Below are 24,815 nucleotides of genomic sequence, written 5' to 3'. Positions count from 1 at the left end.
GGCCTTCAGTCACTTCTCAATTATCCCAGAGCTTTATTTAAAAAAAGGGTTGAAAGCAATATTATGAAGCTCCAGTGCCAAAGGCTCAAGACTTTACTGAGGGATCATCTGAAACCAAAAGGGAAATCCTAACCACTACAAAGGGAGATATTTGTACCATCACTGCATCATCTGAGTCACAGAGTAATACAGCACAGACCCCCCGACCCACAACATCCATGCCAATCTTTTAGTCCATCAACGCTAATCCCATTTGCCCACACTAGGTCTGTATCCTTCTATGTCCTGCCTATTTAAATGTCTAAGTGCCTCAAACATAGTAATTGTATCTGATTCCACCATCTCCTCTGGCAGTGTGTTCCAGTTATCAACCACTCTCTGTGTAGAAAACTTACCCCTCAGATCCTTTTTGTAACTCCTTGAACCTCTGCCTCCTTGCTTTTGATACCCTCATCTTGGGAAAAAGATTCTGACTACCTACCCTATCTACGCCTTTCACAATCTTATATCTGATCTCCCCTCAGCCTCCTTCCAGCCAAAGGCAGATTCTGGTGGAGTATGGAATGACCCAAACTGCAGGTTGCACTTTGAACTCCAGACTGGGCTCCCCACGTATGTTTACATTTCACGCGGATGAAGTAGTGTGCCCTGACACCACATATGTTCAGTGCATTCTGTCGTGTGATCAGGACCTGACTCCACACCTCCCATGCTGCCACACATCAGTGGCAGTGCAACTACAATCTCAGCTTCAATTTTTCAGTTAAAGCAGATACTTAGTGTAAAACAGATGACACCACAAAGAGATACAGGAGAAAATGGCAGAAGAATAGGAGAAACCCAGTTTACACACACAAGCCACAAAGGTCCCGGCAGCACGGGGGAAGCAGAGAGCACATTCACATTAGGTTCGCAAATGGAGACTGCACATTTGGTTAATGTCGAGGGAGAAGGGGGTGGTGCAGCCTGGAGAACTGTGCTCAAGCATGAGGTAGAAACTCAGTGGAGGTGAAGAGAACGTGTGTCCTCAGTAACTGCTCATGCTGGTTGTTCATGCAGTTAGAAGAGTTGCACCTTAGGTCTGGCTACCATAGGCGTGTTACCCCCAGGGTCATTTGTCAGGTTCCAATCGTCCATGACCTAACTTTAGCTTCTAACGGAGAATTGTTAGTATAACATTGCATACTGCACAGGGATATACTGTGGGGAGAGGAGGGAGGGTGGCAGGGAAATGTCCTATTTGGTGTTTAATGATGATTTTCTTGCAAGCTTTTCCTCCCCGTTTAAGAAGACTTTAGTCCAATTACAATGATTTAGGATGGGATTGGCCCTCAGTTTGGGAGAATTATCCTTCACAAAGATAATAAGACTGGGATTCCTGGGACAATCAATCGAAATGCTGGCAGAGATTGTTCATGCAGGTTAATCATTTAAGGCCACGCACAGTCTTAGCAAGTCACTGATTACTTCTTTACGGTAAAAACAAAATAAAAACAAAATAAAAACAAAAGAGTGCTTTAAGTATACAGAAGGTAGAAACTGATTCTGCTTAACTGAGGAGCTCATTGTGACAGTAATTTGACATAATTGAACAACTATCAGTTCCAATAGCAGTGCTTTGCTTGGCTGAAACTGAAACCACTCCAATGGCAAACAATGACGATCAGCTGCACCTCATTTTACCAAAGCAGTGCTGCAGGATTAAGAGTGGGTGGGCATCATGGTCGGCATAGACTGGTTGGGCTGAAGGGCCTGTATCCATGCTGTACTGCTCTATGATTGAGATTGGGTTGTGAGTAAAGCTATGTGTTTCTGCGTGCTTGTTGTATGTGAATGTGTGCCTCATGTGCATGTGTGGGACATGTGAGTGTGGCATGAGGGAGTGAGTGCAAGAGTGACTGTGTGTGTGTGTGTGTCTGTCTGTCTGTCTCTGTCTGTCTGTCTCTGTCTGTCTGTCTGTGTCTGTGTGTCTGTGTCTGTGTGTGATTGTGTGTGTACCTGTGCATATATGTGTGCGTGCATGTGTGCATCTGAACATGTGTGTTGCTTAAAAAGTAAGACAAAGCTTGCCAGTTTCTATCGTTCCAAAGGATTTGCCCCTTTAAAGGGAAAATAAATAAACTTAATTACTCATGGAATCCCTCAGAGTGATAGGACATTCTGCATATGTTCAGGGATAGCATCGGGAAATGGAAGACTACAGACTCAAAGCTGCTTCAATGAATATCCTGAAGGGGACGAGTTTTTTTCTTAACTCATTGATTTCTCACCCGCATTATCGTAGAGTGTTGATGCTTGTTTTCAAGATGTCAGTAAACCATGAAGGCAGTAAACTGAACCAAGTGCCCTGCCTACCTTTGTACAAGACAGCGAATCCTTCAGCTTGGTTCACCCGGTCAGAGTAAAAGTACAAGATGACAAAGCTGGCTGACACATTCAGGCTTTCATTTGGCCGGTTTCTCCCATCGAACCTGGCAAGAACATTGTTGCTGCGGCCATCCAAAAACTCCACCATGTCACTTGAGTCCCTGATATCAAACAAGGCGAAGTCAAATCGAATGAGAGAAGCGCCGGGCACTTGAATGGTCCAGTAACACACCCTGCCACTGGCGTAGTTGTCAGGGAAATCGGGGGAGTAAATGATACCAGCGTCCATGGAGTAATTCCCACCACAGGCCCCAATCATTGCTGAAAAACAGAGAGAATAATTGGTCAATAAGAACTCTAACTCAAAGGCACTAATTCGACTCTGACTGATTTATGTTGAAAGAAGCTTTCTTTTAAAAAGAGTCAACATAAAAAAAATTGGGTAAGGATTCAGTCAAAAGAAAGAGGGAATAAAATGCAAACTTAGAATGGCTCCATTGAACAGTACAATTTTATTTAGCCATGTTTCTTGAAGGCATCAGAAAAATGTGCTTGGAATTAAGCCAATTGTTTCTGAAGACACTTTGTTGATTTGGCATGCTCGGGTCATTGATGTTGCTGGACTAGGATCATCAGTTAACCATTGTTAAGGTTGTTCAGAGCATGTTTCATTTTGTATGTACCTGTCCAATACCTGACCTTGGAGAGATTGATCTTAATACTGGATGCTTGTAATGGGATCCTTTTCCATGTCCAAATACAAGAAGGTTATATACCTAAGAGCATAAAATTGGTGGAAACCAAAGCAATGCATCCTGCTCTCAGGGACTCCACATGGTTGACAAGACATAACTTGATAAACTTGCAGCACAGTGTCCTCAATAACATTGGACCTTCACTTTTGGAAACGATAATGTACATCAGTGCTGATAGCTCATATTAACATGCATAACTTGTGCAACTTGCAATAGAAAACAGACTCAAAGCTGGAGTCATAAAATCTCCAGCACATGCCATTAAAAAAAAGCAGATACCCTGGCGTGATTTGCAGGCAACAATTTTTGTTTTTTTTTGTGTGGTGTATGACATCATCTAAAAGTCGTTACTAGAATGATGGCTGGTAATTGTTCCCAGGTACTCTCACCACATTTAACTTGGTACTGGAGCTCCTTCATACACAGACTTGATTCTTGAAGTGCTCAGCTCTGTGTTTTGGTGTGGCAAGGGAAGATAATTGAAAGCAGCAAGGGCTGGATCATCTCTTTCATTGTTTTGTGTGGAGAGGAGACAGCCTCTATGAGCCAAGGACAAATCGAGAAAAGTTATGAAGGATGGCCCAGATATGCCCAGACAATGCACAGTAGGCCAGTCTGTATGTGAAACTAGAAAGCAGCTTGGTCCAGTAGGCAAGCCTTTCAATCACCATTTTCTCTCATTCACAATTTTAAAGGCTTGTACGCGTTCCACCTCTTGCTCCTCATTTCAGACTTTAACACTCATGGTTTTCTATTTTATCCTATTGTGATTTCGTGCCAGTGATACCAATACAGCCCAATGGTTGGATTTACCAGCACCAACTATGTTTCAGCTTTTCCCATGTTATTCATACTTATAAAGGAAGCTTGACCCTGAAGCAATGCTTTAAGGAATAACTGAGCCACTATTAACAAAACTGATCCATTTATAAGTGGTAAAAATAACCAGTGATCCCATCTGGGAAATGGGATAGATGTGGACATTGGCTGAGGACACGGCCAAGTTACAAGATCTTTCACAGCTAAACAGCCTGCTGGTGGCCACAGACAAAGCTCACATATCAAGAACCTTCAGTACCATGTGAAATCAAAAGAAGTTGCCCGAAAATGAGCAGTGCCCACTGAACCAGTGCAAGGGACCAATGAGCAGTGCCCATTGAACCAGGGCAAGGGACCAATGAGCAGTGCCCACTGAACCAGGGCAAGGGACCAATGAGCAGTGCCCATTGAACCAGGGCAAGGGACCAATGAGCAGTGCCCACTGAACCAGGGCAAGGGACCAATGAGCAGTGCCCACTGAACTAGGGCAAAGGACCAAAGAGAAGCACCTGCAGAATCAGGGCAAGGGACCAATTAGCTGTGCCTGTGGAATCTGGGCTAGGGGCCGATGAGCAGTGCCCATGGAACCAGGGCAAGCAACCAATGAGTAGCACTCATGGAACCAAGGCAAGGGACCAATGAACAGCGCTCATGGAACCAAGGTAAAAGGCCAATGGGCAGTGCTCATGGAATGATGGCACATTCCCACTGAAGATCCATGTAAAGAGATATGTCTATCAAAGAGCACTGGGCACGAAGCTCAGGCAAGGTACTAACATACAGTCCAGGGAACTGGGGGAAGCCACCTGATTATAAGCAGTGCCTATGGAACCAGGGCAAGGTAAAAATAAGCAGTACCCAAGGAACTGGTACTATCAGAACATAAGCAATACTCATGGCACCAGCAAATGGTACCAGTGATCAATTAATACCTGTGAGGCCAAAACAATGTACTAAGAAATCACTGTGAATGAGAGAATTGTGTGGCAACAGCTCACTTACCTCAGCTTAAGTATAATACTCAAGAACAACAAAACCTTTACAAGCTGCTTTTCTCTCAAGGAGAATAAATCCAAAAAACTCTATGTTCTAAGATATCCAGCGACTTATTAAGAATGTTTTCCCAAATTCCCTGACAGACTTCAAATGCAAATCTCTTCCAATATAGTGTAAAAAGACATGTTTTACTTTAGTTGAGAAAATGAGCCAGCGGTAAACAAGGAAATTGAAGCTGTTTCTCACACAGTAGGTCTTCACATGATGCTACGGCTGGATTTGTCTCTGATTTGAGGAACATGGATGATTTTGGCATCGCTGGTCATGTTGGCCTGTTCCCAGACACTGGGAGGTACCATCAGGGACCAATGCTGGCAGGGAGCACGTACTGGAAATGGTGATCTCCAGAGTGTTCAGCAGCAACAATAACTCTCTGCATTTACATTGCATTTTAATATTGTGGAATATCCCAAGACTTTTCACAGGATGATTATCAAAATGTAATTTTACACTGAGCAACATATAGAAATATTTGAACAGTTGTATCAAAAGAGTAGGTTTTGGAGGATCTTAAAGAGGCAGAGGAGAGGCACTGATGCAGAGAAGCAAAGGGATAAAATTCCACAACCATCAGCCCAAGGCAATTGAAGGCACGACTGCTTATGTTGGGGTGATGAAAATTCAAGGGTGTGCAAGACAGCAGAACAGCGGTCTCAATTTTGGTTCATTGGTTTATTATTGGTTTATTATTGCACTGAGATACAGTGAAAGCTTTTGTTTTGCGTGCCATCCAGGCAGGTCATGCCACACATAATTACATCGAGGTAGTAAAAAGAAAACAGAATGAAGAATACAGTGTCACAGTTGCAGAGAAAGTGCAGTGCAAGTGGACGAGCAAGGACCATGATGAGGTAGACTGGGAGATCAAAAGTTCATCTTTCAGTGTATGCGAGGACTGATCAAGCGTCTGATAACAGCGAGATAGAAGCTGTCCTTGAGTCTGGTGGTTTGTGCTCTTGGGCTTCTGTACCTGCTGCCAGAAGGGAGGGGGGAGAAGAGAGAATGATCGGGGTGGGAGGGGTCCTTGATTATGTTGGCTGCTTTCCCGAGGCAGCGGGAAATGTAGACAGAATCAACGGAGGGGAGTTTGGTTTGTGTGAAGAACTGGGCTGCGTTCACAACTTTCTGCAGTCTTGCGGTCTTGGGCCGAGCAGTTGCCATAACAAGCTGTGATGCATCCAGATTTTCTGTGTCAAGTTCCCTGCAGATGACCAGGAATGGCTCCTATTCCACATTACTCACCGTCAAAGATGTTTATCCTGCCGTCCCCTCCACAGGGCTGAGTGTGATCGCCAAAGCACACGTGGTTACATTCTGTGCTGTTTGCCTCCCCATGTCTCCAGTAATCAGCATCATTCCCACAGAAACATGCATAGCCGGACTCCATGCCAGCGAGCTTAAACAACAAATTAAAAGTGATACTAAAGCAGAAATAAAGCAAAACAGCTGTAATCAATTTATGCAAAAGAGAGAGGATATTTTATACAGTGACACAGCCAGATGTTATGCAACTCATCGTTGTCAATGCAAATCTTGTTTAGAATTGCTTACGTCCAACATTTTTTCTCTATCTTTATGCGGGGATAGGAAAGGTTTCGATGGATATGGGCCAAATGCAGGCAAATGGGATCAGCTTATAGAAGGGCATGTTGGTTGGCAAGGACCGGTTGGGCTGAAGGGCCTGTTTCCGTGCTGTATGACTCTATGTTCTTCATCTCCCTCTGTGCCCTCTTCCCTGCATTCCCAATGCCCAGACCGAGAATACTGGGAGAAGATATGTAGAGGAAGGCGGCTGGCAGTGAATTGATAAAATGTCTCTGTGCAGTGGCAACTGGTAAAAGTCAACCAGTCCGAACTAAAGGGGTTCTGTTTTACCCACATTGCTCCCAATGTTTTTGCCACCCCTGTACAAAGGCACAGATGTCATTCAGAATGGCAATGGATCTGGGCTGAATGTTCCATGGATAATAACAATACAAAGATTCACCATTGATTCTGCTTTAAAACACTCCATTAAAAGGAATTACATTTGTCCTCATTACAAGGTGGCCTTGGTTTCATGACCGAAATCTCATTACTTCAATAAATTACCTTAAAGCAGTAATTTTCAACCTTATTAAATTAGGACTAATAATCCAACAGATTCATTCTACCATAATTGAGAGGCTTACTTGACCCTGTGCCAACCTGAAACACTCTTGACACCATCATTTTGCTCTGGGAAATGGCAGAATATCTGACCTGGCAGACACTATTCCAAGTGTAGGACTTTGGTCCCAGCATGCATTGGAGATGTCATTGCCCAGATGGTGTCAGGCAAGGATCAGAATCTGACCTAGACTGGTGGCAATTTCGGCCATAAAATGTCTGCCCCCATAAGGTCCGAAGAAGGGAGGAGGATATAAACATCCTCACACCCCAATCCTATCTACCCACTTCTTCACCCCACCTCACCCAGTCTCCAGCACCCTCTCCTCACCTATGCCCACACCTCCCTCACCACCACACTCTCTCAATCCTCCCCTACTCACTCCCCAGCGCTCTCCTGTCATCCTCCCCTCACCCAGCCCTCCCTCAACCACCCTCCTCTCCTACCCCTCGATCACCCACCCAACTTTCCAAATCCTTCTCCTCCTATTCTCCAGAGTCCTCCCACCACTTTACTGGGATTTAAGTCGACTCTGCTGTACTGACCCCAAATGCGTGTGGTGTGGACACTAGCTGACCCTTCCACTTCCAGACTACTCAGCCTTTTCAACCAGTTTTCAACATTTTTCCACCTTTCACTTTAGCCATTCGTTGAAAATCATGTTAATGAGTAAATCTATCGTCCTTTACCTTAAACCTCTTACTCCTGCAAAACTTAATGCAGGTCTGGATGGTCAGCTTGTTGGATGTCTCGCTGCTGCCTGTTAACGGTGGGGGGTCACCATTGTCTTTAAAGCAGCCTAGGTAGCCCGGCACTGTGGATAAGCACAACACATTAAATCAGCTTCGCACGTGGCATTTTCAAAAACACAAACAGCAGAGGATGTTTCACCAGCTGTGTGCAGGCAGAGGGGATTAAGTGTCATCAGCTTCATTAGTTGGCACAACACTATGGGACGAAGGGCCTGTTCCTGTGCTGTACTGTTCTATGTTCTATGTAAAATTGAGTATCCCCTCACTCAAGACTGGTACAGATAAACAAGATAAGGTTTCTTTATTAGTCACATGTACATCGAATCACACAGTGAAATACATCTTTTGCGTAGCGTTCTGGGGGCAGCCGCAAATGTCACCATGCTTCCGGTGCCAACATAGCATGCCCACAACTTCCTAACCCATACGTCTTTGGAATGTGGGAGGAAACCGGAGCACCCGGAGGAACCCCACCCAGACACAGTGAGAACATACAAACTACTTACAGACAGCAGCCGGAATTGAACCCGGGTCGCTGGCGCTGTAAAGCATTATGCTAACCACTAAACTACCGTGCCTCCATTTGGAAAGGGGTTTGGGCTGGGGTGGGGGGAGGAGTATGTGTGACTTGTTGAATTGCAGACCACCTGAATGTGGACTCGAGGGACTAAATTTGCTTCCAATGCTTGAACGTGACTGAAACTAATTATCTCTTCATTTATCCTCCTTATAAACCTAATCAGGGCAGACAATCCAATTCTAGTGCAGCTGAATTCTGGTCTACTGGTAGCAAACTGCAGGACTGTGGCCACCTCTGATCATGTTGGCACAATGAGGGGGGAACTATTTTAGCTTCCCATTTAATGCCTTCCTGTCCCCACTTTCACTCCATTTCCCCTTCCTGAAAACTCAGGTTTCCACAAACAACTGCAGCCTCTGCACGACACTTGCATTAAGCCAAAAGGTTCTGGTTCGTATGGCACTCCCAAGCCTGGAGGACAAAGTCTAAACTCAGAAATGAGTGCAGAACTGACAGGGAGTTGCACTGTTGGAGCAGCTCTTTCTTGGATGAGATGTTCAACTGAGGCCCAGTCTGCCAACACACTAGGACATAAAGCATCCCATAGCTCCCAAGAGAAGGGAAGGATAATTTCCCCTGTGTCTTGAATAATGTTTCTCCTCCGAGGTACTGAGCATATTGCTATGTATGAGATCTAACTGCACACAAGTTACAACAGTGTCTGTACTTCAAAAGTGTTCTGTCGCCTGCAGTATTTGGGATGATATTAGATGCTATGCAAAACACATTTTTCCTTCTGTTTTGCATAAGGCAAGCTAATCCACTACCGGAGCCAAATCCTGAACCGATTCTGTGTTCATACATGTAACAGCATCTCACAGCTGCCTCACAACCTGGCAATGAGGGGGAGGAAGTACAAGGCAGGGTTTCCCCTCTTTAGCCCAAGGGCAACCTCAGCTGGCTCAATACACACCGTAAGTGGAGAGCTGAGTCTACCTGCCTGTGCAGGCTAGTTCTGCACTTTGTAGTTCAATTAAGGACTGAGGCATTGATGGAACACAGAAACATCAAACATCAATTCTGATCACAGAACTACTTTCAACCCCCAATCCTCATGGTTTCTTTCTTCAGATCCTACTCTCCAAATTGAGTAGGCTCAGCTTGTAGCTTCTAGAGATTAGAAAACTGAGAGATGATCTCATTGAAACTGACAGAATCTTTACAGGGCTTGACAGGGTGGGTGCAGGAAGGGTGTTTCCCCTGGCTGGGAGACTGAAACCAAGGGTAGGACTGAGGTGAGGAAAAATTTCTTCAAACAGTGGTTGGTGAATGTTTAAGAGTTCTCCTCTCTGAGGGTTGTGGAGGGTCAGTCATTGATTCATTCAAAACAAAGATCGATAGATTTCTGGATATTAAGGGACTCAAGTGTTATGGTGATAGTGCTGGAAAATGATGCTGGTATAGCAGATCAGTAATGATCTTGATGAATGGTGGAGTAATTCCTATTAATATGACCTCTCCTCAAACATCAGAGTAAACAAACAACACACAATTTAACCTGCTCTGGGCTCACTAAGGTGGGGTTGGACAGAGAACACATTGTAATTCATTGATTAAGTCTATGCCCTCTAGTTCTTGATTTCCCAAGGCTGCAGAATCAAGAACCAGAAGGCATAGGTTTAAGGTGAGAGGGCAACTTTTTTACCCAGAGGGTGGTCCCTATGTGGAATGAGCTACCAGAGGAAGTAGTTGTGGCAGCTACATTAACAATATTTGAAAGGTACTTGGACAGGTACATGGATAGGAAAAGTTTAGATGGATATGGGCCGGTGGGATTAGTTTACATGGGAATTTTGGTTGGGATGGACCAGATGGGCTGAAGGGCCTGTTTCCATGCCGTATGACTCTATGACTCTATTTAGCACTTGCGTGTATTCTAAGCCAATCAATGGCATTGGTGAGCATGGGTAGCTCATGAAGCCTGCCACTGAAAGCGGTGAGCAGTCAATTGTCCACAACATGTGCCATGCTTTTATTACATCAGGACTATGGGGTGAGTTACCATGGAGGACCCTCAATACCAGTCAAAGACTGGTAATAATCCACCTACCCACGAGTTAAGAAAGGACATGTTGGAAGAGGGTACGGAAGAGATTCCCAGTGATGGTCAACACACTACGTACATCATAGTACTTAGTGAGGAGGTACAGAGGACATTTACCGGATTGGCCAAGACTGAAGAATTAGAGCTATGAAGATGAATTGGATGGGTTGAACTTGAATTGTTTTAGAAAAGAGAAGGCCGAAGGGAATGTTAATTGAGGTGCATAACATTATGGGAAGCCTAAATAGAGTAGAAAAGAAAGGTCTGTTTCCTTCAACAGGGAGGTCAATAGAAGGCATAGATTGTAGATGAATTGGAGAGTTGAGGAAAAAAAATCACCCAAAAGGTTCTTGAGCTCAGAGGGATAGTGCAGTAAGAACGCTCATGGCATTAAAAAGCACTCTGATGGGCAGTTGATGTGCCAACAACCCCGAGACTCTTGTCCAAGAACCGGGAAGTAGGATTAGGCTAGATAGCTCTTTCCCAGACAGCAGAGGAAGATTGGGCAGAGTGGCCTCCCTCTGTGCCGTAAATTTCTATAAATCTACACTGTCAAGAAGATAAGATTTACTTCAAAACTTTAGTATAAGGAATTGTGGGGTGATCCAATCAAGCTGGTTAATTTTTATGATGCAGAAGGAGGCTGTTTGGCCCATCAAGGCTACATTTGATGTCGCTACATTTGATGTAGCATAGACAGACTACGGCTGTCACCAGGAGAGCAGATACCTCAACTGGTTACTAAAGGTAGCTGGACAATCCTTTAGAGAGCAGTGATTGTGGGATGGATGGGAGCCTACCACTGATCTATCAAACTACCCGTCAACCATTTTACCTTTTTACTGTGCATAAAAATTCTTACATTCTTACAAGTGCAGACAGCTGTGAAGATCTGATTTTGAAGCGCTGTTTTTCTCCATTGGATATCATTATGCCATTATTATTATATTATTAAGTGGGATTTGATTCAAGACATCTGCATTGTTTTCATTTCACAATAAAATATCATCAAAAACTACTAAGATTTTCAAGGCTTAAGTGTTTTTTCCAAATATTTTCTTAACTTTTTATTCTGTTTAAGACCTTATTGGGGGAAAAGCCAATTACTTCAATCTCAAGGGTACATTCAGTAGTGAAAGGACTCACTATTCATACCTAATTTTTTTTTAGTCAAAATCCTGGAAACCCCACCAAATAGCACTGAGGAATTACCATCATCACGTGGACTGCAGAAATTCGGGAATAAGGTCCTTGGGTAAAAGGTGTATGTGGCACTTCAAACTATTTCTGCTGCTACTGCTGGGGCTCTTCTGGAGTTACAGCAGATATTGAGAACCCCTATACAGTCACAGAGTCACTGGGAAAGATTTTAACTGTACAACATTGTGTACAAGTGCTGGTAAACTGGCAGACTATGTGAAATGGGATCTGGAGCAACCCATTCCTGTCCTGTCATTTAATTAGATCATGACTGATCTGTACCCATAACACCATGCCTTTGATCTGTCACCTTAATATCTTTGCTGAACCAAAAACCTATCTATCTCAGTGTAGAAATTTTCACTTGGTCCAACCTCGGCTTTTTAAGGAGAATTCCAGAATTCCACAACACTGTGTGAAGAAAGCTTAGCTCATTTTTAAAGTTACACCCTTGTTTTGGACTCAATCTCAAGGAGGAAATAACTTCATTAATCCTTTAATCTTTTAACACAGCTCCCTTACTTCACATTGTAATTCTTATACTCAAGGGAATACAAGCCTAGCTGTTGAAATCAAAGGAAATATAAGACTTGGGAACTTTATAACAGGCAGGCATCACATTATTACATTATCTCCCATGCTATACTACCTGACAAACTCAATGTTTACCCTGCTGTGAGTGGTATTGAGAGCCTTGCATTGGGAGCATATAGAGCACCTGCATAAGCAGCAAATGGATCACCTCACAAACTAGCCACCCATTGCCCCATCAGCCACCACCTGCCCCATCCATGGAAGAGTCTGCAGCTCTCACATTGGCCTCATCGATCACCTCAGAACCCGCAGAACCAGGGTGGAAGTAAGTCACCCTCGATCCTGAATGACTGCCTGAGAAGAAGATCAACTATTCACACAAGATAGCTTCAACATTGTGAGCTGCTGGTGGTATTAAACTTGGCTCATACGATTACCTGCATTGAGTGGAAGAGTGATGTAAAACCTCCGATAATCCGGCATGCTGGGGACTTGATGGATGTTATTTCTATTAATAGCTCCAGCAAATTTTAAATTCACTTTTTATTAGATCTTATAATATAATAATTTTCCCTGTGTACCCGGTAAATTTAAAGGGAATGTGGGAACTGGAGCTTGATGTGGTTTAGGGGGCTCTGGTGAGTAGTAGGGGAGTGCAAAAACCAGGCACCAGTGTGCTGAGGGGGGGTGCAGCAAGCATCACCTGCTGTGCCAGATGCCCAACCATCAGGATTTCCAATTAATCATATAGTGGATTATCGGATTTTTATGGAAGACTGAACTTGGCAGAAAACTAAAACCAACTTCACTGCAGAGCCTTATCACTTCGATTAAATTCTTCCACAACATCCTAAAATGGTTCCCCTCAGAGTGGCTGATTAAAAGCATGCCAGCACTACACTGAAATCAATAAATACACATACACCTGACAGGAGTCTTCACCACAAGACAGATAATAAAACAACAAACAGATTACAGAGTAGATGATTCTGTTTTCAAAGCAACTGTTGGATCTTACATGATATCAAGCAATACACTGATATCAGAAGCTCAGTGAATCCAATCACAAATGTCACTGAAACAGCCCCATCAGACAAGGATTCCACTATTAACTGTGTTTTGTTTTTCCCTGAAGCACTGGAGTGAGCACAGCACTGATCGACTAGAACGATTGCATGATGGGGGACCCAGGTATGTGGAGAAACTGAGGTGCTCCTCTGCAGAGGAATGGCACGGAGAAGCTTTGACTAAAGAGATCAAAACAATGAATGCTTTTGTTCAAGTAAATAAATAGATTTTGCTTCCAGTGACAGTAGGACACAAATTTAAGGTGGTTGACATTGGTTTCTAGCACTCTTCCACACTGCCATCAGATTTCTGAACCAATTAACTCCTTCACATCCCCTTCCTGATGGTGCTGCCACATTCTTGAACACTTAGTTCTACCTCTTCCGTTATATCACTTTAGCATTTCTTCCTGCATTACCTCATTTTGCAGTGCTATTCATTGCACCATTCCAGTGTTTTTGCACTCAATGCTGTATTTATTGTTTGCATTTATTTTTACCATGTACACTGTTTGCACTGTGGGCTTCATGCGAGCAAGGAATTGCATTGCACCCTGGTGTGTATGACAATAAACCAATCTGAATCTTAATCTGTATCTGAGCAAATTCTTCTGCATGGCAATGCACTGCCTAAATGGGTAGTAGAGGCAGATTCAACAGCAATATTCCAAAGAGGACTGAATAAATGCATAAAGAAAAAAAACATTCAAAGGCTATGATTAAAGGGCAGGGAACTGATTGCTGTGTCAAATAGATGGCGCGGGCACAATAAGGGAACTGGCCTCTTTCTTGAATGCATTTTATTATGATTCTTATTCTAATGGTGCATTTTTAAAGGGACCCAAAACTGGAGTGATATCTAATGCAGGCAAGTAGGATTAGTGTGAAAAGGTCGGCATGGATGCGATGGCTTGTTTCTGTGCTGTACAACTCTGTGATTCTATTGCCTTAAATTACGTGTTGCCATAATCATGACCAGTACTCCTCTTAATATAGAGGTTTGAGCAACCATCAGATTGAGCTACTTAAAATCTGAAAACACTGCAATAGGGTGGATATAGGAGAACAATTGGCTCTGGGAGGAAAATCAATTCCAAGGGAATATTAAATTAGCAACCTCCCAATAAGGAGGAAGTTCAGGCATATTTCACTCACACAATCTGCTTTAGAAATCTGGGATTCTATTCCCAAGTGCTATGCACAGCAGGCAAAGTTGGAGGTTTCAATATTGGATGTGAAGGATCATCAGTTGATTTGCACCTCCAGTGGTTTTAAGATGCTGAGGAGGTTTAATGGAAGGCTCAAGAGTCTGAATGATCTGCTCCTGTTTCTATGTTCCCAACTAAGAATATCAGAAAAAGTTGGAAGACAGCTTAAAATAAATGGATATTACCTCAACAGAGCAGACAGCTGACAAATAACTTTAAACAGAGGCTTCAGGTCTCATGAAGACAAGGAATTTGATAAAGTGCAGTGGAATATGGATTCCTCCCAATATAGGTTACAGGTATGTTCCATCACCTTTATATGGCAGGGGGTGGGGGTGATGGAGATAGAGCAGATAAAGGTGAGATTAAAAAGCAAAGAAGTCATTGGCACTTTCTGGATCAGTCATGCATCACCCAGTTCTAGTTTTGACTGCAGCCTGTGAAACCAAAGTCAATCATGTCAAGTTTATTGTCATGTGCACAAGTACGGTAAGGCACAGGTACAACTAAAAGCCTGCTTGCAGCAGCATCACGGGCACACAAGTTCAGACAATATGCAAAACATAAATTATACGTAAATGATACAAGATACTGAACAGAAAAAAAAAGACTATGCAAAACAAGTCATTAGTGCAAAAAAAAACCACAATCAGAAACAAGTCCATTGCAGTGTAAGAGGTGGTCCGTAGTGTTCCATTGCTGAGGTAAGATCAAGGTTGTGCAGGTCAGTTCAAGAACCTGATCGTTGTAGGAAAGTAGCTGTGACTGAACCTGGTGGTGTGGCCTTCAGGCTTCTGTATCTCTTGCCTGATGGTAGCAGTGAGAAGAGGGCATGAACCGGACGGCGGAGATCTTTGATGATAGATGTCACCTTCTTGAGACAGTGCCTCCTGTAGCTATTGTCAGTGGTGGGGAGGGTTGTGCCCATGATGGACTGGGCCACCCACCACTTTCTGCAGCAAACATGTAGCAATTGGTTCTAATATAAACTTAACAATAGATGTGCGGAATATGTTGGACTGGTTGTCTGCCTGTCCTCATTCGCCTTTAACCTGTTGTCAACCCATGTGTAGTTTCGATCTGATGTTTAAAAGACAGACTATAAATCAAAAATGTATGTTCCAAAACTAACAACTCATTGTTACAGAAGCGGATTAGTTCATGGCTGTTTTAGTTGAAGCTTGGGCCATTGTGACTTTACAATTGAACAAACATGGGGACTCCTGAAGTGGAGAATGAGAAAGATATAGAGTGACAAAAAGTAATAGGGAGAAAATGGTGAAATAAAGTGAACAACTGGACATATATTTTTATATGCTCCACATAAAATGAATTACTCTTGAGATGCATTGACTGTTGATATAGAAGAAATAGCAACAGAGCAAAAGAGCTGCTTTACCAGTTTACAGTGGCATTGCGTGCTAGCCTGGATTATGAGCTCAAGCCCTCCAACTATAATACTAACGAACAAAGACTAAATCACAATCAGTGGCATCTACTGTAATATGAGCGATCTCAAGTTGCACACATGCAGGACATCCTATTAAAAGGAACAGATACAGCGGTTAAAAGTAACTGCCAGGAATTAATAGGATGCAGCACTATGCACAAAACTGTTGCCAGATAGTTTGGGGGAGGCAGAGGGTGTGGGGAGAGGGGGATTGGGAAATAACAAACCTTCCTTTTTTGTTTCTGGAATGTTCTCCCTCAGAGGGACAGTGCAAAATAGTAAAAAGACATTACTGCTAACAGGGTGACTGGTCAAAACCATCTTTTTTTATTCAGCAAGAGTGTTGGGCTCCCAGAATCTATACAATGAAGGATGATGGAATGATACCCAAACCCACTGGAAGCCAATCCGGCATGACGGCAAGATTTTCATTCTGGATTGGCTGGGGTGGGCTTTGAACCCTGCACTTTCTGACTTGGAGGCAGGGATTCTGGAACGACATTGAATGCTTACTCCTGCCCAAGGATTTACAAAATGGCACAGCTTCAACAGCAGGTTTACAAATAGTCTCTCACCTGATCCTTGGCACTTCTAAGTACTGACGTCTGGAAAGGAAAGATCGAAACGTACGGGTGGTGAGGGGGAGGGGAAGTGCCAATTGCCATCAGGAATCCTGTGCATGAAATCATGATTGAGTACTAGGTTATTAACTCAACACAATCACTCTCCAAGCAACCATTTAGCCGCTTAATTATACCCGATGAAATTGGGTGAAAATACAACATGGCAGGTTGAACAGCTTTTGTTAAAAGCAATAATTACAGGCCATGTTTTTAATATTTGGACTTTGGACAATAGAATTTTAAAAAATATATAATTTTTTATAAGAGCATTGCATCATGAAGGCTGCTCCAACTCGCTTCAGAAATTATGCTGCTGTTAATGGGCCATGAGACTCATGTCTGTGAAATTAGTATCTGGTTCAGAAGGGCCGGAAATCATCTGGAGTGGATAGTCAAAGTTAAGCAAGAACTCAGACTGTGGGAGCAGTGCTCCCTCTCAGTGACTGGGGAACCTGGTCATCAGGTGCGAGGTGCTCTCAGTGTCATTGTACTTGGCACAGGTGCGGCCCATATCCCACTCCTCTACCGCAGCCGTCACCCGAGTCTTTATCTGTTTTATCCGGGGATCCAAGATGGAAGATGTCCGATGGGCCATGACGTACAAGTCCCCAGATAACAGGAGGAAAAGCGTACCCAATATTGCCCTCGTGCTGATGGCCACCTTTGTGTGGGGCTACATCAGGCTGTGCAGAGATCAGAAGTACATCAGTGCCAAGTGTCACCATGTGCTGAGGTTCTACCTGTCCCCAGTGTTGCGAAGGATGGGCCTGGCCTCGTTGCCACGCAACATCCCATTCAGTTCGACCTTGTTCCCGCGACCTGTCCTTTGTGGAAAAGTTCTTTCTGGAAATCATTTTTGCCCACAAGTCCATCAGGTAGTGATCAGTACAGCAGGCACTGCGGGAGAAGGATATGATGGATCCTGTGGGGTGATGGATCCCCAAGCAGGCTGTCAAAACTACTTGGCAGAATGACTCATCGCCAGAAATCACCAACAAGACCTCGCTTGGCTGACGGTGAGAGGGGCCCTCCATGTCAGATCCTTTCTACTCAGTCAGAGTCACACCCGCAGTGCACGCTGCCCTTGAGACAGCAGCAAAGAGGATGAGATGATCACCCACCTCTTTGTGAACTGTGGATTTGCAAAGAAGGTCTGGAATAGGATGCGAGGGAACTTGTCAAAGTTCATCACCAGCAGTTGTGTAACAGAGGACTCTTCTTTGTTTAAGAAGGGCAACAGGGACAAACCAAGAAATTATAGGCTAGTGGCAGGGAAGTTATTGGAGAAGATTCTTAGGGACAGGGTACATTTGGAAAACCGTGGACTTATTAGAGATAGCATGGCTTTGAGTGGGGTCGGGGATGGGGTGGATTTGGTCTGCAGAGAGAGAGCATGCAGGAGCCCAAAGATGGGGGCTTTCTAGCACTGAGATGGCTTCGGCAATCTCCCTAATACAGTTTCCAAAAGCTCCTAAAGAAACTATTGGAATTCATCAGTGCCAGCTCCAAGAAAGTACTAGTAGGCTCCCTCATAAACGGCACTCTGTTTCAGGAACAGTGTGTGTCAGGGATTGAACTTCCTGTGGGAGTAGCAGCTTTGCCCTTAGCTCTGGCCTCAGGAAGTAGTCCTTAAAAGTGTCACTCCAGTTGCAAGGCAGTGTTGGCAAAGAATGTGTACACGTTACGAGGATGGGATGGGGAGGTGGGGGGTGGGGGCAGACAAAGACGCACAGGCTGCTTAGCAACAGTGTGTGCAAGGACATTGCTTCCTCCTGCAAAGGGCACTGACAGAGGGCGGTTGCCAGGGAGGTGTCTGCAAGGGTATGGGTGTCTGTATTTGGGACCCCTGCTCTCCAGCTATGGAGGCACTTGTGGTTTTGAGGATTGTCCAGGGAACAGTCACAAGTGCCTGCACTGCTCTCAGAGTGTGGTCACCCTCAGTCTCAGGAACCTTGCCTCAGGATTGTGTCTCTACTGACATGTGCCATAGAGGACACTGCTGCATGGAAAGAGTCAAGAAAATCTTGGCAAACTGAGGAGGCTTAAACTTTAGTTAGATGCAATTTTTGCCAACCAGAGCTTATGAAAGTGCAGACTTACAAAGACTTACAGCAACCCCCTGCAACCTCCTGGCTTGAATGGCACCTCTGTTGTCAAATTTCTTCCTCCACCTTCTTTAACTCATTTCTGACCTGATAAAGATGGAACCAGTTCTCTTTTAGCAGGATTCCTCCTCGATACTTTCAGGGGGAACATGCTGAAGCCATTAGTTGGCCTTTGACTGAGACCCAAGATTGCGTTGGTCTACTTGAGGTTTGGTCTGCAGAGCGTTGCACAAGAGAGATGTGCCTAACCTTTTAATTAGGGTTTAATTATTAAACACTGCCTTTTCTAAGACAGAATACTACCAATCATGATTTGATTAAAAATCTCATCAGAAATTAGTTTTCCATATTGCACATCCTTTGGGTGAGTCAAAGAAACACCAAGAAGTCCATCCTTCAGCTCAGAACAACAGCTCAGAAAAACATGTAAACTTCATGAATCCAACTTTCCATCTGCACAACACAGGCATTTGGAATGCTGCGCAGACAAACTTCACATCTTTCAGCCCCTGGTTAGTCACTCCCAAGACTGAGAACTTTAAAGAATTCTGGAAAGTACCAAACACTTGTAGATTCAAAGCAACACCTAATGGAATTCAATCACTATTCCTCAAGAAGAGAATGAGTTTGTTGAAGTAATGGAGGGGGAGGGCCTTAGTGCTTTTGGATAGATGCTTAGAGAGGTTGGGAGGGTGTTAGCTGGAGCACTGAACTTCACAGTGTTGACCCAGTGTCAGTTGCTGATTGACTAACTTTACGTACTCTTCACTCCCACCCCATGACAGCTGTGCTACTGGTGCCACCACAGAACGTAGAACAGTGCAGCACAGGAACAGGCCCTTCGGCCCACAATGTCTGTGCTGGGCATGATGCCAAATTCAACTAATCCCTTCTGCCTGCACATGATCCATATCCCTCCATTTCCTGCACATTCATGTGTCCATCAAAAAGCCTCTTGAATGCCTCTACCATATCTGCTTCCACTTACTGGCAGCACGTTCCAGGCACCTACCACTCTCTGTGTAAAAAACATGCTCTGCCCATCCCCTTTAAACTTTCCCCTCTCTCACCTCAAAGCCAATGCCCTCTAGTATTTGACATTTCTACCCTGGGAAAAAGCTTCTGTCTACCTCGTCTATGCTTCTCATAAATCTTATAAATTCTATCAGGTCTCCCATCAGCCTCTGATGCTGCAGAAAAAACAATCCAAGTTTGTCCAACTTCTCCTTATAGGTGTACCCTCTAATTCCTGGCCAGCATCCTGGTAAACCTCCTTCTGAGCCCTCTTCAAGCCTCCACGTATTTCCTGTAATGGGGCGATCTGTGCCATCTTGGAACTGATTCAACACAGCCCCGAGAACAAAGGCTAAGGAGCTGAATTTTGCTTGCCTCAATCCTTTGCACAACCCACTTCCTGCTGGAAGGATCAGACAGGCGCTCTCACCCTATCGTGCTGTGGATTACCACTCCAGGTACGCGTGGTGAACGTCTACATATTACAAATCATTTAGTGCAAACTATGCATAAATACAGCACACACAACACAGCAGGAGGGCCTTGCAGTCTCAGCGTGTTTGTGCGATTGAGGAGATTTTTTTCCTTGGTCTTTACTTCCAAAGGAACCAAATGTTTTTTAAAAGCATATTGTAATGCTGTCAGTAGTAATATGAAAGGGAGAACATCTTCACAAAAGCATTCACTATTTCACAGATTAATTCCCACTCCAGCATCAGCAAAAACTGGAATACTTTTTTAAAATTCTGTTTCTGGCAAGGTCCAAATTTGGTTATTTCTGAACTTTGCTAGATCATTGCTAAGTGATAGGTGGGATCAGTGTGTGTTGGGCCCATCTTGTCTCCCCCCCCCCTCCACTTCTCACCCTCATTTTTCCTCTCTCCCAACCCTCTGCCTCCATTCACTGGAGACCAGGCTTACACTGAGAACCATCGTCGGGAAGTCTGAGTGCAAATCTACTTGGCTACAGACACATGAAAACACCTCTAATTGTCTCCGATTGTGTTTTTTTTTGTTGCACTAACGTCTTGTTTTGCACAGTCTTTTGATTTCTTCACTGTCTGGTATAATTTATGTATATTTATGTTCTATGTGTTGTCTGAATCTACGTGCCTGTGATGCTGCTGCAAGCAGGTTTTGCATTGTGCCTGTACCTCATTGTATTTGTAAACTTGACTTGAAATGAGGGATAAGGCAACAATGTAGATTGCTAAACGCGCCCAGTGGATGGTGATCCCGTGCTGGGAGAGCAGTGTGACCGAACTACTGCTGTGCCGATGCACACACAGAGGTGTCCCAATCCCTGCCCCACAAACATCTCTCCTACTCACTTGTGGACATGTTGGTATGTCGCAGTATTTCCAGTAACACGCCATCTTCATGCTCAGCAATGTAACACCATGGCCTCACATCATTGTCTGGGTTTCCTAGAGAGGCAAGAAACTATTCATTAGGGAACTCATCATCAATCAGGCCTTGGCTTTCATTTACTGTTATCAAATCTGTGACCTCTTCACACAAACAGTTTTGTGGGCTACCTTTTGTTGAGCCATTTGCTTTACAGCCCCACTGGACATTTTTTTGTTCTTTCTTGTAAAAATTTATGTTTATGTTTTTCTTGGAAACGCTGCGTATCTGATGCTATGTGCCTGTGATGCTGCTGCAAGTAAGTTTTTCATTACACCTGTGCACACATGTAGTTGAGCATATGACAATAAACTTGACGTTAACATTATTTGGGGACTGGTATCAGACTGGAGGATGTTTGATTGATCTCCATGCAATGAATGCACTAATACATTGCCACTGCACAATTGCAGGAACTCTTCAAGGTTACTCTCTTCAAGGTTACTTCCCCCACCCCCCCCCCCCCCCCCGAGACTTCTACCAACAAAAAGGACGAGGTGCAGCGCTCTTGTGAGATCACATCACCTGCAGACTCTCTTTCAGATCAGTTGCTGTCTTGACCCAGTCACGCGCCACACTTTGTTCACTGCAGCCGAACCTAAATCCTGGAATGTCCAACCTGATTTTTCATGGTGGAGTCACCAGAAGGAAAGAATGGGTGGTCCTGCCAGCATCATCCACCCATGAACCAAGTGAAAATAAGAACTATTTTAATCATCATGTTTTTAGACTTAATACGCACAAGAATGTCTTTAACAAGTTTTCCATCTTGTGTTTACAAACATAAAACCTATTTACTCAATTGTTTTTTCATTGAAGACAGTGCCCTTTTTGAAACCACAACTTCTTTCCTCCAGAACATATGGTTATGATTATTTCCATACTAGAGTAATTTTCTGTATGATTTTTTCTATTTAATAGTGTCATTTGACAGAATGATTGTGCACAATAGCATTTGGCAATCGAAAAGTGGGAACAAAATCCTGAAGATACATAGGCCTTATCACAGAGAATACAGCATGGGAACATGCTACTCAATCCAACAGATCTCTGAGTGAATGTTTATCCCCTCCAACTGTGGTAGGTCTATTCGTGTGTGCACACCATGCTTCTCTCCAGCCATTGCATTGTGGCATTCAATTTCTTAGAATGACTTGTTGTTGCACTGGAACGCAAGAGGCTACAGACAGTGGTAGGCTCAGGCCAGTTCCATCACAGGTACAGCTCTCCCCACCACTCGAGGACATCTGCAAGAGGTGATGTCTCAAAAAAGGTGGCATTCATCATTAAGAAGGACCTCCACTATCCAGGCCATGCCCTCGTCTCATTGCTGCCATCAGGCAGGAAGTACAATAATTTCCTAATGAACAATTGGGATTGTGGGACCATGTGAGGGGAGGAAAACTTTTTGGGAAATATACTGCAGTTAGAAGGTTAGGACAAGGTCAGAACTCAGCACCGAGTCAGGAGACTGCACTGACAAAGGGGATGGTACTGAATGAAGCTATGAGAAGTTTTCTGCATTGCAGCTGAGATATTTGCCTGCCAATGTGAGCCCAGTGCAAAAACAGATAAGCTCAATCACTCTCAAATAGAGTCGATAAGTTGGCACATCAAATGCCTTTGAGATTATTTTTCTGAAGAACTGCATTTACAGAGGACCTCTTCAAGTAAATGGTTCCTCTGCCAGCACATAAATATTCAGTTATTAAACAAGACCAAATCCAGGAATTGCTTCTTAATTAAACTTTTTTCTGTGTTGATCCCAAACCATACAACTGTGCTGCTGCTGACTCTGAAGCAGCAGGCCAACTTGTTTCATCTTTAGACCTCCTGAAGGTGATGATCGATGCAAGCACATGGGTCTAGAGGCACCTGGCGCCTCACACAAACAAAATGCAAGGCATTGTGTGCCATAGAAAGACCTGTCAGTCTGGACAATCTACCCACCCTGATCTCAGACCCACCAGCAGATTGCTTTGAGCTTGGTTTTTTAATAGGTGACTTCCCATCTTTGATGGAATGGGAGTTGGCCAGCACACCTAGTTCCATAAAACAAAGCATCTACTGCTTTGAACGAAAAGAAATAAGAATGTCAGAAAAAATCAGAAAGTTAAAAGGAGGCAAAGAAGGAAAAATTAGGAAAAGAGATTAAATATAATGTAACATCACGTATCATAAAAATGTCACAATCAGGCTTAAGAGAATGAAGTAGAGAGAGCAGAGGAAGAGTGAGCAGAGATAACAGGAGAGGTGACACCAGAAAGAAAGCACTAATTAACATGAACACTGACAGCTCCTGCAAGCAAGGTCCAAAATGTCTTTTGCGGCAATTGGATTAAATGACTGTCTAATGTCCTTGAAATAAAATATATTTTAAGCTCTACACATTTTAAAAATTAAAATAATGTTAACTTGGCAAGGGACAGTCTACAAATATTTTTTTTAAAAATCCATTTCTCACAGGGTAGGGGAGGAGAACCTGATTTAACTGTATCTCTTCCAAACCAGAGCCTGTGTGGCTGGGGCAGATGTCAATTTATACAAATTATACCAAAGTAAACAAAAACAAACTGCTAGAGGAACTCAGCAGATCGAGCAGCATCTGTGGGAGGAAAGGAATTATCGGACGTTTTGGATCAAAAACCCTGCATCAGGACACCACCGATGGTGCTCAACCCACTGAGTTTCCCCAGCAGTTTGCTTTTACTCCAGATTCCAGAATCTGCATTCTCTTGTGTCTCTGTAATACAAGTTTTGGTTGACTAATGGGTTAGAAACATGAGATTTGACCCTCACCTATCTGGATGCATCATGGCTTGTTATGGCAACTGCTCTGTCCAGGACCGCGAGAAACTGCGGAGAGTTATGGACACAGCCCAGTGTGTCACAGAAACCAGGCTCCCCTCCATGGACAATGTCTTCACTTCTCACTGCCTCAGTAACACAGCCAACATAATCAAAGATCCCACCCACCCCAGACATTCTCTCTTCTCCCCTCTCCATCGGCCAGAAGATACAAAAGCCTGAATGCACGTACCACCAGGCTCAAGGACAGCTTCTATCCTGGTGTTATATAAGAGTATTAAATCATTCCCCAGTACTATAAGGTGAACACTTCACCTCACAATCTACCTTGTTATAACCTTGCACCTGCACTGGACCTTCTCTGTAACTGTCACACTTTATTCTGCATTCTGTTATTGTTTTCCCTTGTGCTGCCTCTATGCACTGATGAATGAAATGATCTGTATGGATGGCATGCAGAACAAGTTTTTCAATGTACCTCAGCACATGTGGACAATAATAAACAACTTTACCCAAATGTACCAATTTTAGAGTAGGAATTTTCCAGGATAATGTCCACCCTGATGAAGCTAAACTAAGAGTATTAGATGTTCTTCTCTCCCTGTTGGGTGACCACATAATTCCAGGTGGGTGGACAGCACAAGAGAGATGATAAGACAAGTTTTCTTTATTAGTCACATGTACATTGAAACACACAGTGAAATGCATCTTTTGCGTTGAGTGTTCTGGGGGCAGCCCGCAAGTGTCGCCACGCTTCCAGCGCCAACACAGCATGCCCACAACTTCCTAACCTGTAGGTCTTTGGAATGTGGGAGGAAACCGGAGCACCCGGAGGAAACCCATACAGACACGGGGAGAACGTACAAACTCCTTACAG

The 24,815-nt window shown here is 43.8% G+C and overlaps 1 protein-coding gene across 1 annotated transcript in view; it reads right to left on the bottom strand.

Moving 5' to 3' along the window:
- The window catches only part of kremen1 (kringle containing transmembrane protein 1), a 150,604-nt gene that overhangs the window by 56,565 nt on the left and 69,224 nt on the right, over positions 1-24,815 (bottom strand). The window contains 5 exon segments of the mRNA XM_052032516.1: positions 2,356-2,688; positions 6,240-6,393; positions 7,836-7,960; positions 21,051-21,090; positions 21,092-21,150. Of these exon segments, the coding sequence (XP_051888476.1) occupies positions 2,356-2,688; positions 6,240-6,393; positions 7,836-7,960; positions 21,051-21,090; positions 21,092-21,150 (711 nt within the window).

This window comes from Pristis pectinata, chromosome 17 (assembly GCF_009764475.1).
Source record: "Pristis pectinata isolate sPriPec2 chromosome 17, sPriPec2.1.pri, whole genome shotgun sequence".
NCBI classification, from domain to species: Eukaryota; Metazoa; Chordata; class Chondrichthyes; order Rhinopristiformes; family Pristidae; genus Pristis; species Pristis pectinata.
The sequence above is the reverse complement of the archived record's forward strand: the minus strand, read 5'-3'. Positions and strand labels throughout refer to the sequence as shown.